Consider the following 16,398-nt stretch of genomic DNA (forward strand, 5'->3'; position numbering starts at 1 on the left):
ATTTCAAATAAAGAGTATATAATTACCTTATTGAATTTATAATTTAAAATATTTTGAATAGTAACTGGTTCATAAATTTTAGTTTCCTCATATTCTCGAATTTTTCCAATGACATTCACAACTGTATAATCTTTGATAGTTAAGTCCATAGGGACATTTCCTAAACTCTTAGAATAACGTTTTTGAGAAAAAGCTCCGGATACGTGTATCACCTATATACATATAAAAAATATAATTATTAATTTTATAAAATATTTATTAATTATGAAATTTATTATTAAAAATGTTCCTCAATAGAAAAGTTTAAATTTTGCAACAATTGTTGTAAGATGACTTTGAAACATTTTTGCTAAAAAAGAATTTTCTAAAATTATAAGTTATAAATATTGTAATAAAAAATGTTTTTATGTATACATACATACATACATTTTAAAATTATTTATAATGAAATAAATAATGAGATAAATATTTAACAAAAGTCAATTTTTTTTACAATATTTATAACTTATAATTAGAAAATGAATTTTTACCAAAAAATGTGTTTTGTAAAGTCATTTTACATTATTTATTATAAAACTTAAACTTTCCTATATGATTAAAAGTTTAACAAGGCTCTGTAATATAAATATAAATTTAAAGATATAAGACAGGCAATAAGAGCCAACTCGCGGATGACAGTGCGTTATCCTAACGAAACTAAATTTTTCGTTAGGATTAAGTATCTGTGCACAAGGCACCAAATTTTACTTGGTCACGGCCAAGATTTTAAAATATGAAATAATCTCATATTTGAGATTAATTTCAATAACCCTTTCACCCCCCTGCGGAAATAAGTAAATGCAAGAGAAAAATATAGATCCGAAAGTCGCTGAATCGGGAATCGAACCCGAGACCTTTCGCTTGCCGAGCGACTGCTCTTCCAAGTTTACTATAATAAAATTTTAATTTGAGGCTTAGTTATAAAGATACATAATGACAAATATTGGAAAGTTGTAAAAAATCATGATCTTTTTCGACATTTTCGCTGAGGAAAAATCGTTCCCAAATTGACCAAAGAATCCACTTGTAATCGTTTGTCCGTTAGTTACCGGACACCCTGTATATATATATATATATATATATATATATATATATTATATGTAAGTATATGAGGTATTCCATTCCTAATCGTGCGTGCGTGCGTGCGTGTGCGTACGTGTATAGTTTATATATATATAAAACCAGCATTGAACAATGTATATAAATTTTATATAAATTTAATATTGTATGTAGTTTTTAAAAAATTTATATTAATTAGTTTGTATAAAATTTATACAAGATATAGTATAAAAAGGATGGGATTGGTAAAATTATATATATAGTTGTCTTAAAGAAAAAACTATATTTTATTTACATTAATTGATTTGTCTTATGTACATAAAATATTAAGTATATGATGTATATAATATTATGTATATATAAAATGTTATGATTACACAAAATTTAACATTTTACGAGATATTTTGTAATTGATGTCAAAATACTGTTTAAAATATGTGATATAATAAAAGGCCAACTTAACGAGCTTATATGCTATTAATTGAAAAATTTATTTATTAATTTACGTCATACTATACAAAAGTTAAGATAAACGTTTCGACTGTACGACAGTCTTTCTCAATATCCTAATAATATGTTAAAAAATTAATTTAGTCATTTCGACATCATAAATAAATACAACAATTATAAGATTATATGACGAACGCAGTACAAAATTCATGTTTGTTGGCATGAGTTAGAGCGTCAGATGCTGTTATATTATGTAACGACACTGTGAACAAATTAATATATCCGCTCAAATATTACATTTAGATTTTTAATAAATAGTATTAACTTACTTTTTTGTCAACGAACATAACACTTTTTTTAAAAAATTATTTCTTTTTACTTAACATAATCACAATGTGTACTTTTTTAAAAAACAATTCGATATCTGTATCTTACAATGTCGGTGCGCTGTATATATACCCAATTTTTAAGATGACGTAGACAATTTTTTTAGAATATCATAATAAGAACCGTCAAGACGCTCGGTGTCCTTTTTTAGGTTGATACTGTTGTTTTCTTCTTTAATATATATCATTTCTGATATCAACCTTTTATAATAATTCTTTTCATAATCTAGGATTTTTGTGTCGTTCCAATTGAAATTGTGTGTAAATTTTACAATATGATCAGAAACCACCGAGTGCCTTGCTGAATCTAATCTAATATTATTTTTATGTTCATTTACTCTTGTACCTAATTGTCTTTTCGTCTGTCCTACATATGTAGCATCACAATTATTACACGAAATCTTATATATGACCCCCGAATTATTTTGGAGCTTATCTCTGTCTTTTTGCGTTTTTATGACTCTATTTAATTTCTTTAGACATCTGTATCCTACTGTTATATTTGATTTCTTTAATTCTGATGCTACTAGTTCCGAGATTCTTTCAATATAAGGTATCGCTATGAATTTTTTATTATTGTCATTATTTATGATTTCGTTATTTATATCTTGAGTCATTTCTTTGTTTAATCTATTAACAATAAGGAACTTCAGTCTATTATTGATTTCTGAGAAAATGAGATCAAGAGGATAACTATTGCTCAATAAAATCTCTATGATTAATGTTAAATTTTTACTATGAAAACGGGGATGTGATAATAATATTGACCGGTCTACTAAATTATATATTACACTTTTTTTGTGGCATATAGGATGATTTGAATGATATGAGAGTGTTCTACCCGAAAATGTTTTTTTCTGAAACACTTCTGAAACTTTCTGTTTAAAATATTTTAACTAAAAAAAGTATTTAATTTAAAAAAATATTTTCTTGTAATATTTTGAAAAGCTCTCGAGATAAGGTATAGAAAAATATCAAATAAAAATGTGGGTTTTTATTAAAAATTTTTAAGTTGACTTTGAGATTTTCTTTATAACTATACTTAAGATCAAATGTGTATTAACATTTCATATATTTTTTATATAATATATTTGTTACTATATTCTTGAAAAGAAATGATATCACTGCCAAAATATTTGCTGAAAATACAAAATAACATTAATTGATAATATATAATATATACCTATTAAATACATTGTCATATACATATAGATAATATAAAAATTTATTTGTTTTAAAGATAAAATAATAATTTTAAATAGTTTTATGTGTTAATATAATTTTAATTTTTTTACAGTGGATTGATATTTGATTTTTATCGTTGAATATATATGATCCAACTGAATATATATGAGCAAAATATAGCATATTCAGGTATTATTTTATTTTTTATTTGAATTAATAATAAATATTTCACATAATAAGACAAATATATATAAATAATAAATAAGCTAATATATATAAATAATAAATAAGCTAATAAAAATATTTTGTTTTAGGTTTGGTAGCCACTTATATTTTTTGGCTAAAACAAAGCTCCAATCCAGCTTTTGTAATTTGACAATTGGACATAATTGTGAAAATTTAGATAAAAATTTGACATAAATATTTAACATTATAGTTGTAACACTACAAGTATTATTTGATATTTTAATTGTTGATATTTGAAATTTGTAAGAAATTAATGAATGTTTGATTTACATTTAAATATTTTATTATCAAGAACACTTATACATATACTTGTTACATAACAACTATATTTGCTATATAAAATTAAATTAAATTTTTATTTATATGTTAAATTAATATTATCGTGTTATAGTTATTTATTATTAAATTGATATTTAATGTAAGTGCAATATTGAAATTTATAATTTAACAACTGTGTAATATAAAAACTGTTATTTTATGTAATATTTTATTTAATTTTAAATCATCAGTGTGCTATTTTCATTTAAATAAAATTTAATAAAATTATATAATAATCTGTTATTTAATTTATTAACTACAAATTTATTAACTAAAAATTAATTTAAAATTTATATAAACAAATATTTTGTTTGTATATACATTTATATTTGTCACATTTTATAATATTTAAATTTTATTGATCTGTGTAAACATTTAACAAAAAAGATTTAATTAAAATAATTTAAAAAATAGGTAAACGTAAAGCTATTCGTACTCAAGAGGAAGAAGAAGAATTTCAGCGATTAAAGAGAGAACGAAAGGCTTTAAATCAACAAAAATACCACGAGAGAAAGAAAGAAAATGCAACAAACAATATAGCTGAGCCATCTAAAGTTTGTGAATCAAGAAATTTATTAAATAATAGTTCAGTTGCAGTGTCTAAATCGCAAAATCCTTTGGTCACAAACAATATTTATCTTGCTTCATCAGTAATGAAATGTGTTATTACAACGTCGACTTTGAGCAATTCTGTTACTACAATTAACAACTGCATATCAAAGTTATCGAGCAATAATGCTTTGATAACTTCAAATTCAAAACTTGATAACGATAATGTTAATATAATTAAAAAAACTGTCAACCATGAACAAAATACACTTACAAGTGTTGAAAATACTACAGATTCAAATCAATTAATTTCAGTAAATATAAATGATAATTTTTCCGAAATTGATAATATACAATTACAAAATATCACAGATAAAAGAAAAATGAAAAATTGTCGAGCTAATTATAAAGGATTTCAAAACATAAATTATCATAATTTAAATCAACATTACATAGGAAAAATGGAAGTAGAGTGCAAATATTGTAAAGCAAAACATTTTCACGCTGAAAAAGTTTATAATAAATGTAATTCATTCAATAATTGTTGTAGTCATGGAAAAATTATATTGGAATCTCTATCACCATTTCCTGATGAACAATAACAGTTATTTTTTGGAAATCATAAAAAATCTAAAGAGCTTTTTAAAAATCTGCGAAGTTATAATAGTGCATTTTCTTTTGCTTCTTTTAATGCTAACTTGGTTAATTTTAATACACAAAGACGAAGTCCTTATTGCTTCAAAATTCAAGGTCAAATTTATTATCAAATTAATACTGCATTATATCCTGCTGCACAAGAACAATCAAGTTATGGACAGCTTTTCATTCTTGACGCTAACAAAGCTACAGAATGTCGTTTAAATGTAAATACAAATCTTGATGAAGAGTTATTACATACATTAGATGGTATTATTTGCAGCAATAATGTTTGCTCAGTCATATCAAATGATGCATGAAGAAGTTTGTAATCAAGAAAATTCAGGTTTAAATGTGCCTAATTTAAAAATGGCATTCTTAAATAAGAAAACAGGTATTGATCGCGGAAGATATAATATTCAAAGAACTAACAAAGTTGCTGCAATTTTTTCAACTACTGCAGATGGAGATATTCCTGATTGTTATGTTACAATTAGAAACAAACGTGATAAAACTTTAAAATACGTTAGTACAATGGATCCAAACGTTGAACCTTGGATTTATCCAATGTATTATCCACATAGTACGCCAGGTTGGCATGATAATATTAAACAAATTAATGGAAAACGTGTAACTAGATCTATGTACATTCAATATCGAATAGCTATTTGTGACAATACCAATATTTTTTTAATGGGTAAACGATTATTTTAACAATAACTTGTTGACAATTATGTAAAAATAGAAAAAGACTGGTGTAAAGAAAATCAAAAACAGTTGAGAGTGGAAAAGCATCAGGGACTAATCGATTATTTAGAAAAAAAGCGACTGATGCTAATGCTCGTGTTAGACGAGTAATGATACTTCCATCAACATTTATTGGTTCACCTCGAAATATGATGCAAAATTATCAAGATGCGATGGCTATTGTTCGTAAATATGGTAAACCAGATATTTTTATTACAATGATTCGTAATCCAAATTGGCTCAAAATTAAAGAAAATTTACTTTCAAATTAACAACCTGCTGATAGACCTGATATTTGTGCTAGAGTATTTGATATAAAAAAAAAAATTATTTGATAGATTTGATTGTTCGACAAAAATTTTTTGGTGAAGTAAAAGCATTTGTTTATGTAATCGAATTTCAGAAACGTGGTTTGCCGCATGTGCATATATTAGTAACTTTAAAACAACAATGCAAAATTATTAATTCGGAAACCGTTGATAAGTATATTTCTGCTGAAATTCCGGATCCTGCTATTGATCAAAATTTGCATGAAATTGTCATAAAAAATATGATTCATGGACCATGTGGTGATTGGTGTATGGTAAATGGAAAATGTTCAAAGCATTTTCCAAAATCTTTTCACGAGGAAACAACTATGGATGAAAATGGTTATCTACAATACCATCGAAGAGACACTAGCATTTTGTATGAGAAACCTGGAGAATTTGTAGTAGATAATCGATTTGTTGTTCCTTACTGTCCAATATTATCAACAATTTTTAATTGTCATATTAATGTTGAAGTTGTTTCAAGTATCAAGTCAGTAAAGTATTTATATAAATATATTTACAAAGGTCACGATACAGCATCTGTAGTTATAGAAAAAGATGTGAATAATATGGAAATTGTTCATGATAAAATTAAAGATTTTATTGAAGCACGTTATGTAAGACCAGTTGAAGCTTATTGGCGTATTGTAAATAAAATATTGCAAGAAAAAAGTCATGCCATCATTCATTTACCTGTACATTTGCCAAGTGAACAAAATGTAATTATCTCTAATCATTTAAATGAACAAGATTTACAATCTGTTTTAGAACGTATAACAATGTTAATGGATTATTTTGAATTAAATAAACGAGATGTTGATGCACACCAATATGTATATACAGATATACCTTTATATTACGTGTTCAAGGAAGTAATTCTTGATGGAAAACAAATTAGCCGTTGGGAAAAACGTCAGAGTAAATTTAATTGTATTAGACGAATGTACTCAGTTAGTCCAACTGAAATCGAATTATTCCATTTACATATTCTTTTATTAAATATTAACGGAGCAACAAGTTATAATGCTTTAAAAACAGTTAATGGTGTATTACATCAAACATTTGAAGTAATCTGCATGTTTGGCTTTGGGTTTAATTGAAGATGATGATGAATGGAAACGTGCAATTAGCGAAGCTTCTATATGGATGATGCCAAGACAACTTAGGTATCTTTTTATTCAAATACTAATGCATTGCCAACCATTGCATCCAAAAGAGTTATGGGATGAATTTCAAGTTGCAATGTCCGAAGATTACATATGACGATTTGGACGAGTCACTGGAATAAAAAAAGCTTATGCTCAAATCAATCAATTACTTTGCAAAGAAGGTTGGAAACTTAAGCAATTTCCAGAAATGGAATAAATAAAGATAAAATATGAAGAAGAAGATGCAGAACAATTGCAAAGAGAAGCTTTATGTGGTCAGCAACAGTATAGCCAATTAAATTATGGTCAAAAAAATGTTGTTGATTATGTTTTAACTCTTTTGGCAAAAACTAACAATTAACAAAAAAAAATGCTTATACATTGACTGTCCAGAAGGTTCAGGTAAAACTTTTATTCACACAACATTATACTATTTACTCAAATCTCAAGGCAAAGTTGTTAATACAATGGCTTTCACTGGTATCGCTGCAACATTACTACCAAATGGAAGAACAGCACATAAAACTTTAGGTTTGCCCATATCTCTTTTTAATAATTCAACATCGAATATAAAAGTTCAATCCAAAGAAACTGATTATTTAAAAAAAACAGATGTTTTTATTTGGGATGAAGCACCAATGGCACCGCGATATGCTCTTGAAGTAATGAATTGTTTCTTACAAGATTTAATGCATAATAATATACCATTTGGAGGAAAAATTGTTATTTTTGGTGGAGATTTCAGACAATTATTGCCAGTAAAAGAAAATGCCACACGTTCTAAAACTGTAAATTTATCAATTAAATTTAGTTCATTATGGCAACATTTCAAAATTTTTTCATTAACAGAAAATATGCGTATTTTACCACATAAACAGGAATTTGCTCAATTTTTATTAGATTTGGGTAATGGTTCTCTAAATGATCAGTCTAATAATATTGAAATTCCATTAAGATGTGTAGCAAATTTAAATGCAAATATAACAAAAGATACATACGAAGAAATAATCAAACACAATCAGTATAGACTTGCAGCAAAACGTGCTATACTTTCTGCAAGAAATGTTGATGTGGATGAATTAAACAAACAAGTTGTAAATTTACTTGATGAATCAATAAAAAGAGTATGCACAAGTATAGATACTACTGAAACTACTGATGATAATAATGATATTAATGAAGCTATTTTAACAGAATATTTAAATACTTTAAATCCAACAAATCTTCCACCTTATAAACTCCGATTAAGAAAATATACAATTATCATGTTCATTAGAAATCTGAATATCAGCGAAGGTTTGTGTAATGGAACAAGATTATTAATTTTAGAATTACCCAGACAACAAATATACATCCAAAATACGTCTATGGCACATCATACAAGTTATCCCGCGATCGTAATGGGATTGTCTCATGGGACGTCTATGAGACCGTAAATGTCCGCCTTATTTACCGCAATGGGATAATCTTGCAGACGTCTTAAAAGGGTCCTCACGATATTCCAAAATTTTCATAAGATATCGAGAGGATATTAAAATATACATCCAAAATACGTCTATGGAACATCATATAAGTTATCCCGCGATCGTAATAGGATTGTCTTATGGGACGCCCATAGGGCCATAAATGTACGCTTTATTTACCGCAATGGGATAATCTTGCAGACGTCTTAAAAGGGTCCTCACAATATCCCAAAATTTTCATAAGATATCAAGAGGATATTAAAATATACATCCAAAATACGTCTATGGGACATCATATAAGTTATCCCGCGATCGTAATAGGATTGTCTTATGGGACGCCCATAGGGCCGTAAATGTACGCTTTATTTACCGCAATGGGATAATCTTGCAGACGTCTTAAAAGGGTCCTTACGATGTCCCAAGATTTCTATAATAGGTATCGAGAAGAATGTACATCCAAAATACGTCTATGAGACATCATACAAGTTATCCCGCGATCGTAATAGGATTGTCTCATGAAATGCCCATAGGACGTAAATGTCCGCTTTTTTATCACAATGGGACAATCTTGTCAAATTCAATAAAAGACATTATGCGGTCTGTATGAAGGCACATCCATCATCCACATTGTATCAAGACTAATAGGACAATCTAGATTCTATGAAAACGTCAATAGACACATTATCGAAGAAACGCGGAAGACTTTCCATGTATGTTACCGACGAAACCCGATTTCAGAATAAACTAATTTTTCCTAGGCTGAACTAGTCTATACAAAATGCGTTAAAATTAACCAGTTCAACTTCTATGCAGTACTATTAACCTTGATAGTTTCCTTGCTTTCAAGTTGTTTTTTTTATGTGAGAATGCACAGAGCGATGGCGTTTTACAAAGCCCCGTCCCCCCGTGCACTCCTATCTAAATATCATTCTTATATACAAATTAGTTTTTCTTAGGCTAAACAGGAAAAATTAGTTTATCCTAAAATCAGGGTTTGGCCGGTAACATATACACTCTTCACCTGCAAATTGTCACAAGTATTCACATCACCTATATAAACGATTTCAACTTTCCGTGTGCATCAACTGTACGTTGTCTCCACTGTATGTGTGCTCAATATTGGATATCTTACTATTCAAAATGAACAGCGTACTATTAAGGAGATATACAGATAGTGCACAAAGAAAGTTGCGTTTGCATACAAATAAGATTTCCAGTTAAAATAATAAAATTAAAAAATAGACAGGTAAGGGCTTCCTAAAAAAGTAATATTGTATGATAATTATAGTTAAAATATGAATATATTATTGAAAAATACATAAGTACATATTATATTATTGTATATTACGTATATTACGTATATTGTACATACATATCAGTTCTACGTAATTTATAAACGTAATTTATGTACGTGTTTGAAACGCCTAATCGAATATTCTAGACGGGTCGATTGAAAATCATAACAAATAGAGACATAGTTTATATGTATTTCAAGGAAAAAAACCATGTAATAAATCAATCTGTCACAAAAAAACCTATCAACTAACAACAACTAACGGTACTGTAACCGTTCCGCCGAATAGTCCGGTTACAGCGAGCATGCGCGAATTCTTACGGACGCCTCGATTAACCAATAATTACCGCGATCGCCCGCTTACGCATGCCTTCTTAGAACACGCGTTTAGTCTAATTTTACAGCGGCCAATCACGAGTGATGCGCTCAGGTCACCCCGCGCAATATTCAAAATACTCGAGATCATTGGCGCTTTACGTAAGAGTGGGTTCCGTCCTGAAAACCTATAAAGGAAAAGCCCACATTCGGCGTGCAGCTTTTTATCGCTTTTCCGCTGTGAACCGCATATCGTAACCGCTTGATAGATAAACCGCAAAATTCGTTGACGACCACCGCTTATTTTGTACTCTGATCTCGATTACGTTCTCTTCCTGTGAAATTATTAACAGTTGTTATAAGTCTTGTCTGAGTGTTCTGTATTTACGTGTGTTTAAGCATTAAATTCTTTATACAAAAAAGAGTGACTTAGCCTTAGTGCAGCGCGACCTCCTCTCACGCAGCGCGTTCGTGAACATAATTTTTGGTCCTTCGAGCCGGATCACACGCACCGGCAACCGCAAGTTCGTGAACGCGATTCTTCGTGCGGCTAGTGAGAGTGCGTGCATCAACATGGAGGTGGGCACGTTGATCGACTGCCAACGGGAGATCCACGTCCGCATCTCACGCTCAGTGGAATATTTGAGAAAGCTGGGCAACGCCAACATTACCTCCAGTGCCGTCAGTACACGCACCCGAATCCTCGACCAGCTTTGGACGAAATTTGAGGCTCAGCACGACCTCATCCGCGCTGCGCTGAAAGAAAGGTTCAGTGACAGCGATTACTTCAAATCAGGGTTACACGAAGATACCGAGAACCTGTACGTAACGCAGCGGAGCACATTGGATGACTACGCCGAGGGATTCGCATCGACGCCCATGCGTCCAGCCACCGACGTCGCATCACGATCTTCGCTGCCACGCATCAAGGTACCACAGTTCTCTGGCACCTACGCAGATTGGCCATCCTTCAGGGATCTTTTCCTTTCCATTGTCGGGAACAATGGGTCAATCTCAAAAATTGAGCGTCTTCATCACCTGCGCTCAAGTGTGACCGGAGAAGCTGAAAAATTAATCAGATCGTTACCTGTCATCGGCGATAATTACGATCGCGCTTGGGCGATCTTGAGCAAACACTACGAGAATAAAAGAGAACTCATCCGCTCCAATTTTGCCGCATTCGTCAATGTGTCCAAGATGAAGGGAGATACCGCCGACGAGCTGAGCCGCATCCACAACGTCGTCACCACCGTCGTCAACGCGCAGGAGAGCATCGGTCGCCCGATCGACACGCACGGGATGGACCTCTTCAATTACTTGGTCACTGAACTCTTTGACTCAACCACCCGTCTCGAATGGGAATCATCCACATCGGGATCCACTGAACCACCATCACACGAGACACTTCTTGACTTCATCGGCCGCAGAATTCTGACGCTCAACGCCGCACGACCAAAGGGAGTCACCAAAGTTTCAGGAGATACAACCCGAAGCGCGAGATCCCACGTCACTAAGCACGGACCGATAACCCCACAATGTGCACTGTGTCACGAGAAACACGCCCTCATGGCCTGCCGAGACTTCAAGGCCAAGTCCTCAGCGGAACGCAGAGCCTTCGTGGAAACGCACAAGCTCTGCTACAACTGCCTGGGGAACCACTTTATCTCACGGTGCCAATCGAAGAAGGCCTGCCTCACTTGCAACGCACGTCACCACACGATGTTGCACGGGGCATCCACCACGTCTTCATCGTCGGAGATTAACATTCCTGCCACCGCATCAGTTTCCACACTTGCCACGACACTAGCCGCTACACATCAGAACGAGGATCGAAAGGCCGTCCTCTTAGCAACTGCGCGCGTCCACATCGCTGACAGGCATGGATTTCCGCACTCAGTGCGAGCTTTGCTTGATCAGGGTTCCGAGCTATCCATTGTCTCCGAGACAGTGGCGCAACGCTTGCGACTACCTCGAGCGCACACGGGACTATCCATCTCCGGGGTCGGAGGAACCCGCCCAGGACCAATCCGCGGCAAGATCACGTTGAAGGTAACGTCAGACGTGACCAACGCCGAGCTCTCCGTGGTGGCTTATATCCTGCCGCGCCTCGTGATGACACAGGGCCCCACCTCAAAGACGGATAAACGCTGGCCTCATATCCAGGGACTTCAGCTGGCCGACCCCAACTTCCAGGACGACGACCCGGCTGAACTGCTCCTAGGAGCGGAGGTCTGCTCCTTCATAATTGAGGAGGGCGTACGCAAGGGCGGTCCAGAAATGCCGATCGCCCAGAAAACTATCCTGGGTTGGATTCTCTCCGGGGGATCTGATGCAGCAGCAACCGCGGATCACCGACGCACGCTCCGTATCACTGCTGATTACGACCTCGCTGACCTGGTGCGTCGATTCTGGGAACAGGAACAGGAGCCCACCGCTGTCACGTCTCTCACCCCCGACGAACAAGGGAGCGAGGAGCTCTTTGTGCGCAGTCACACTCGCACTGCCTCTGGGAGATACATGGTGAGGTTGCCGTTCTCCTCACCACCGACAAAACTGGAGGAGACTCGCAAGCCAGCGGAACGTCTTCTGATGGCCATGGAGAGACGCTGCATTTAGGACCCTCGCTTTGGTGATCTCTACCGGAGCTTCCTGCGCGAGTACGAGGACCTACAACACATGACGAAGTTAGCCACGGCGTCGACTGACCGGCAGGGCAAGTGTTACTTACCGCATCATGGGGTCTTCAAGGAATCCAGCACCACCACCAAGTTGAGAGTCGTGTTCAACGGATCGCAGCGAACACGAGCCGGGGAATCGCTGAACACGCACCTCCACACCGGCGCAAACCTCCTTCCGCCGCTAGCCGACGTGCTGCTCCGATGGCGTCAACACCGCTACGTCTTCGTCGCCGACATAGAAAAAATGTACCGGCAGATTCTCGTGCATCCAGACGACTGCAGTTTCCAGACGATCCTGTGGCGGCACTCTCCTGACGATGAAGTGCACGAATACCAACTGAGGACGGTCACCTACGGCCTCAGTTGCGCTCCATTCCTCACCATACGGACTCTTCAGCAACTGGCCAAGGACGAGGAAGAACATTTTCCTCGCGGCTCGGTGGCCTTGCGACGGGATTGTTATGTCGACGACGTAGTCACCGGAGCAACCACGCTCGACGAAGCAATCGTGCTTCAGGAGGAGCTACGCAACCTCTGCAAGGCAGGCGGGTTCCCGTTACGAAAATGGGCAGCCAACCACGAAGAGATCCTAACTGGCGTTCCTCAGGATCATCGTATGCAGCAGTCCCAGCGTGCATGGGAAGGAGAGAGTCACTCAACGCTAGGACTTCGATGGCATCCTCAAGATGATGAGTTCTCCTTCACACTGCTTCCACCGTCCGTAGAGAAATATACGAAGAGACGGGTTCTCTCTGAAACCGCACGGCTCTTCGATCCATTGGGTTGGCTCGCTCCTGTCGTCATCCGCGCGAAGATCCTCATCCAAACTACGTGGCTTCAGGGGTTAGATTGGGATGCTCAACTGCCGCCAGCCGACGCTCATCGTTGGCAGCAACTGCTGGGTGGCCTCCATCTCCTCGACCGCCTGAGGATGCCTCGCTGGCTCGGCACGGGCGATGTGGACTCATCGCTGCAGCTACATGGCTTCGCCGACGCGTCCGAGCGCGGGTATGCTGCCGCCGTGTACCTCCGCATCGCTGGAAAAAATGAAACGTCAGTGACACTACTAATGGCCAAGAGCAAGGTGGCACCTGTCAGGCAAGTGACCTTGCCGAGACTCGAGCTCTGCGCCGCCGCCTTACTCACCACACTGACTCAGCATGTGCAACGCACGCTCAACTTGGGAGATGCACCCACGCATCTGTGGACGGACTCGAAGGTCACGCTCCAGTGGATCCAGGGACACGCCTCGCGATGGAAGACCTTCGTTGCCAACCGGGTGTCTCACATCCAGACCCTACTGCCGAACGCACTCTGGAGACATGTGGCTGGTCGAGACAACCCTGCGGATTGTGCATCGAGGGGCATTAGTCCGTTGGAATTGGTAAATCATACGTTATGGTGGACAGGACCTACCTGGTTGCTGGAGGAAGAGGCGGCATGGCCGCTCACCGAAGTGGACACCCGAGAAGACAACCTTATCGAGAGACGAGCCGGCAGCCTGATGACGAGGAGCTTGGTCGTCATGGAACCTGAGCTCCTCCTCCGCTTTTCGTCGTTGAACCACCTGCTACGAGTCACAGTATGGTGTCGTCGCTGGCTTCGCACTGTTGCACCAACTGTCACCCCTGGACAGCCACCCACCGCAGACGAATTAGACGGAGCTCTATCACACTGGCTACGAGAGGTACAAGCACTCCACTTCCCTGACGAGGTCACCGCTGTTTCTGCAGGCCGCACTGTCGCAACACGCAGTCCGTTGGCCAAACTAGCTCCATTCGCCGATACACGTGGCGTGTTGAGAGTAGGAGGACGCTTAAAAAATTCGCTCTTGTCACAGGACGAGAGACATCCGATGATTGCGCCAACAACTTCATGGCTGACTCGACTGTTGATCGATGCTCATCACCGCCGGACCTTGCACGGAGGGGTGCAGTTGACCCTAGGCTTGCTTCGACAGCGTTTCTGGATACCCCGAGGACGTGCAGCGGTAAAACAGCGGCTTCATCGCTGTGTCACGTGCACAAGGTGGCGAGCGACGACACCACAACCACCCATGGGCAGTCTGCCACGCAGCAGGGTCACGCCAACGCGACCATTCCTCCGCACTGGACTGGACTACGCGGGACCAATCCTCATTCGGACCAGCAAAGGTCGCGGCCACCGCGCCTACAAGGGCTACATTGCACTCTTCATCTGCTTCTGGTCGAAGGCCATCCATCTAGAGCTCGTATCGGACTACTCGTCGGAAGCTTTTATCGCCGCCCTTCGTCGATTTGTCTCTCGACGAGGTCTCTGTGCCGACATCTTCAGCGACTGCGGCACGACCTTCGTCGGAGCCGACCGCACCCTACGGGAACTCTTTATTGCAGCGTCTTCGGAGGGTGAAGGAATCGCACGCGCAGCCGCCAAGGAAGGCATCCGCTGGCACTTCAATCCGCCGGCGGCTCCGCATTTCGGTGGATTATGGGAGGCTGCAGTCAAGTCAGCTAAGTACCATCTGCGGAGGGTGATAGGCGAAACCACCCTCACTTTCGAAGAACTGAGTACCCTCCTCACTCAAATCGAGGCATGCCTCAATTCTCGACCATTGCAGGCACTCTCGGACGATCCAGACGATGTTTCAGCACTAACTCCTGGACATTTCCTGATCGGGGCGCCCCTTCTCGCCATCCCTGAGCCACCGCAGGGAGGCGAACATGGAGACACGAAATCGCGATGGCAACACCTCCAGCAAATGAGAGAGCACTTCTGGGGGAGGTGGTCGAAGGAATATATCCACGGACTCAATCCACGCACTAAGTGGCTCAAGGCCGAGGCCGCACCCCACGTCGGTGATCTTTGCATCCTGCGTTCGGAGCTCACCCCCCCGACCCGATGGCCTCTCGCCCGGATCACGAGGTTGCATCCCGGGAACGACGGTATCGTCCGCGTGGTGACAATCCGCACCGCCACTTCTGAGCTTGTGCGCCCGCTCGTCAAGCTCGTCTTGCTGCCGCGCGCGGATCCCCTTCCGAGCATAAACAGCGCGGACGTGCCGGCCGTCAGCCCGTAAACATTCACCAGTCCCTCACCGCACTGCATTACACACCCGCCATTCCACGTCAAACCCGCATTTTTCTGCCTCAGCTGATCGATCCGCACAATACGATCACCACGTGTTCCCATCGACTCAGCTGTTCGAGTCACGCGATCACCACGTGCTTGCCACCGCGCCAGCGCGCGCGCGCCCCACCATCGATCACGATCGACTTGTGATTCCACGGCCGAAACTCGTCGGTATATTGTCACTGCGCGACAAGGCGGGCGGGATGTTTGAAACGCCTAATCGAATATTCTAGACGGGTCGATTGAAAATCATAACAAATAGAGACATAGTTTATATGTATTTCAAGGAAAAAAACCATGTAATAAATCAATCTGTCACAAAAAAAACCTATCAACTAACAACAACTAACGGTACTGTAACCGTTCCGCCGAATAGTCCGGTTACAGCGAGCATGCGCGAATTCTTACGGACGCCTCGATTAACCAATAATTACCGCGATCGCCCGCTTACGCATGCCTTCTTAGA

General features: G+C 38.2%; 2 protein-coding genes across 2 annotated transcripts; both read left to right on the top strand.

The window, feature by feature from the left end:
• Nucleotides 1-10,719: 10,719 nt before the first annotated feature.
• On the top strand, nt 10,720-12,762 carry LOC146722749 (uncharacterized). Its single transcript, XM_085483900.1, has one exon. It carries the CDS (start codon nt 10,720-10,722, stop codon nt 12,760-12,762), a length of 2,043 nt encoding a protein of 680 aa, XP_085340026.1.
• A 60-nt stretch (nt 12,763-12,822) lies between these two features.
• On the top strand, nt 12,823-15,879 carry LOC114943720 (uncharacterized). Its single transcript, XM_029319406.2, has one exon. The coding sequence runs from the start codon at nt 12,823-12,825 to the stop codon at nt 15,877-15,879; it is 3,057 nt and encodes a 1,018-aa protein (XP_029175239.2).
• The last annotated feature ends 519 nt before the right edge of the window (nt 15,880-16,398 follow it).

Source organism: Nylanderia fulva, unplaced genomic scaffold (assembly GCF_048542155.1).
Source record: "Nylanderia fulva isolate GAGA-0341 unplaced genomic scaffold, ASM4854215v1 Scaffold279, whole genome shotgun sequence".
Taxonomy (NCBI): Eukaryota; Metazoa; Arthropoda; class Insecta; order Hymenoptera; family Formicidae; genus Nylanderia; species Nylanderia fulva.